The following is a 1,911-nucleotide window of genomic DNA, read 5'->3' on the forward strand; positions in this document are numbered from 1 at the left end:
GACAGAGGTTCTTTTCATTAAATTCTGTGCCCTTTCTTCTCCAAATGTACCTTTTCTGATTCCGGCCAAAAAGTTCTATTTTAATCTCATCGGTCCACAGAACTTGTTTCCACAATGCATCAGGCTTGTCTATGTGTTCGTTTGCAAACTTAAAATGTTGATTTTTTTGTGGTGAGGACGTAGAAGAGATTTTCTTCTGATGACTCTTCCATGAAGACCATATCTGTACGAGTATCTCTTTATAGAGGAATGATGTACCACAACTCCAGTGTCTGCCAGGTCTTTCTGGATGGATCGTTCCGTCAAACGTGGGTTTGGACTTGCTTTTCTCACAATCCTGCGAGCTGTTCTGTCTGATATTTTTTTTGGTCTTCCAGATCTTGCTTTAATTTCCACTGTTCCTGATGACTGCTCTTTCTTAATTACATTCCAAACAGAGGATATTGGCATCTGAAAACTTTGCTATCTTCTTATAGCCTTCTCCTGCTTTGTGAGCGTCAACTATTTTCAGTTTCAGTTTTCTTGACAACTGCTTAGAAGAACCCATGGTGCTGATTGTTGGGGCAAGGTCAGATGAGTCTAGGCATTTAAAACCTTAAGATTTACATCACCTAGTCTTTCCAGACAATGATTGAGAACAATCCACAACAATGTCATATCTCAACTTTCCAACGGGGGCGGTGCATGCTATAAACTCTGCAGGGTGCCCAAGCCTTTGCAGACGCCATTTTTTGTTTTCTGTTATTTTGAAAGTGTAAATGATGGAAATAAAATCTAACTTTTTGTGACATATTATACGAATGTATAATCTGTCATTTGATGCCTTTTGGAGATTTTTCCATCTTTTCTTGGCGTCTTTATGCACATTAATACAAATTATTACCTGGGGTGCCCAAAGTTTTGAGCCCCAATGTATGTGTGATTCAGTGATTTAGTACACCTGCTGCTTTCTGCTCCTGTATCCTACCAAACTTGGCTGTGTGTATACACCAATGTGGATGAGGCTACTGAGTGACTCTTTGAAGAATAACATCTTTTTGACAAATCAGAGAGGGGGTGGGTGGTGCAAATTAAATGTTTAGATTTGATGGTTTGTTTCCTAAGTTTGAGTTTGTTTGACTGATGCAACTGTGCAATGGTGCGGGTCAAATTTACTGTAGGTTCCCATGTTTAAGGTTACCTTTGCATTTATTAATGTGTGAATTCATACTGTATGTGTATTTGTGGCGATGCCAGGACCTGAAGTATAAGATCCTCATCAAGAATAAAAAGCTAAAGCCTCCCATTAAGACGGAGGATGCAGCAGGGACACAGGCAGAGGAGAGTGTAGATGAGGGAGAGGGAGAGGAGGAGGAGGATGATTTGGAGGACGAGGATCAGCAAACCAAAGCAAAGTTCTGGTCTCCCAGAAAGGCAGGGTCAAAAACAAAAGTAAGTCAGTTAGATTTAAGAACAGATTTCTTAAAAACAGAGACCGATATAGACTGTTTGTGTACTGTACACATATAGTTGGATGTACAGTACACTGCAACCATAAGAGTCCTTACACGTACACGTAAATTTGAACAAATTACTGCGGTACTCAAATTAGTTCATTGGCTCCCGGTACAATACAAAATCACTTTCAAAATCCTGCGAATAGTCTATAAAGCACTAAATGGGTGGCTCACTGATCAAAACCCCATTAGGAGTCTCAGGTCATCAGGCCTTCTAGATTTTACCCAGAATAAGATCCAGGTTCAGTTACTGTGGTCCTGCTCTCTGGAACAAGAGCCTGATGACTTGAGATCCTCACAACTGTGTCCACATTCAAAAGAAAACTCAAAACCTTCTTATTCCCTTAGGCATTTGTTTAATTACAGTGTGTGTGTGTGTGTGTGTGTGTGTGTGTGTGTGTGTGTGTGTGTGTGT

At 40.3% G+C, this 1,911-nt stretch overlaps 1 protein-coding gene across 5 annotated transcripts in view; it reads left to right on the plus strand.

Annotated features, from left to right (window-relative positions):
• Window positions 1-1,911, plus strand: part of LOC116694206 (1-phosphatidylinositol 4,5-bisphosphate phosphodiesterase zeta-1) — a 20,770-nt gene that overhangs the window by 7,780 nt on the left and 11,079 nt on the right. For 4 of the 5 annotated variants that reach the window (XM_032523795.1, XM_032523799.1, XM_032523796.1 and 1 more), the window contains one exon: window positions 1,237-1,431. The exons of the other annotated variant lie outside the window; for it this stretch is intronic. In XM_032523795.1, the coding sequence (XP_032379686.1) occupies window positions 1,237-1,431 (195 nt within the window). The remainder of the gene's footprint in view (window positions 1-1,236; window positions 1,432-1,911) is intronic. 5 annotated transcript variants of the gene reach the window in all.

This window comes from Etheostoma spectabile, chromosome 8 (assembly GCF_008692095.1).
Source record: "Etheostoma spectabile isolate EspeVRDwgs_2016 chromosome 8, UIUC_Espe_1.0, whole genome shotgun sequence".
NCBI lineage: Eukaryota > Metazoa > Chordata > Actinopteri > Perciformes > Percidae > Etheostoma > Etheostoma spectabile.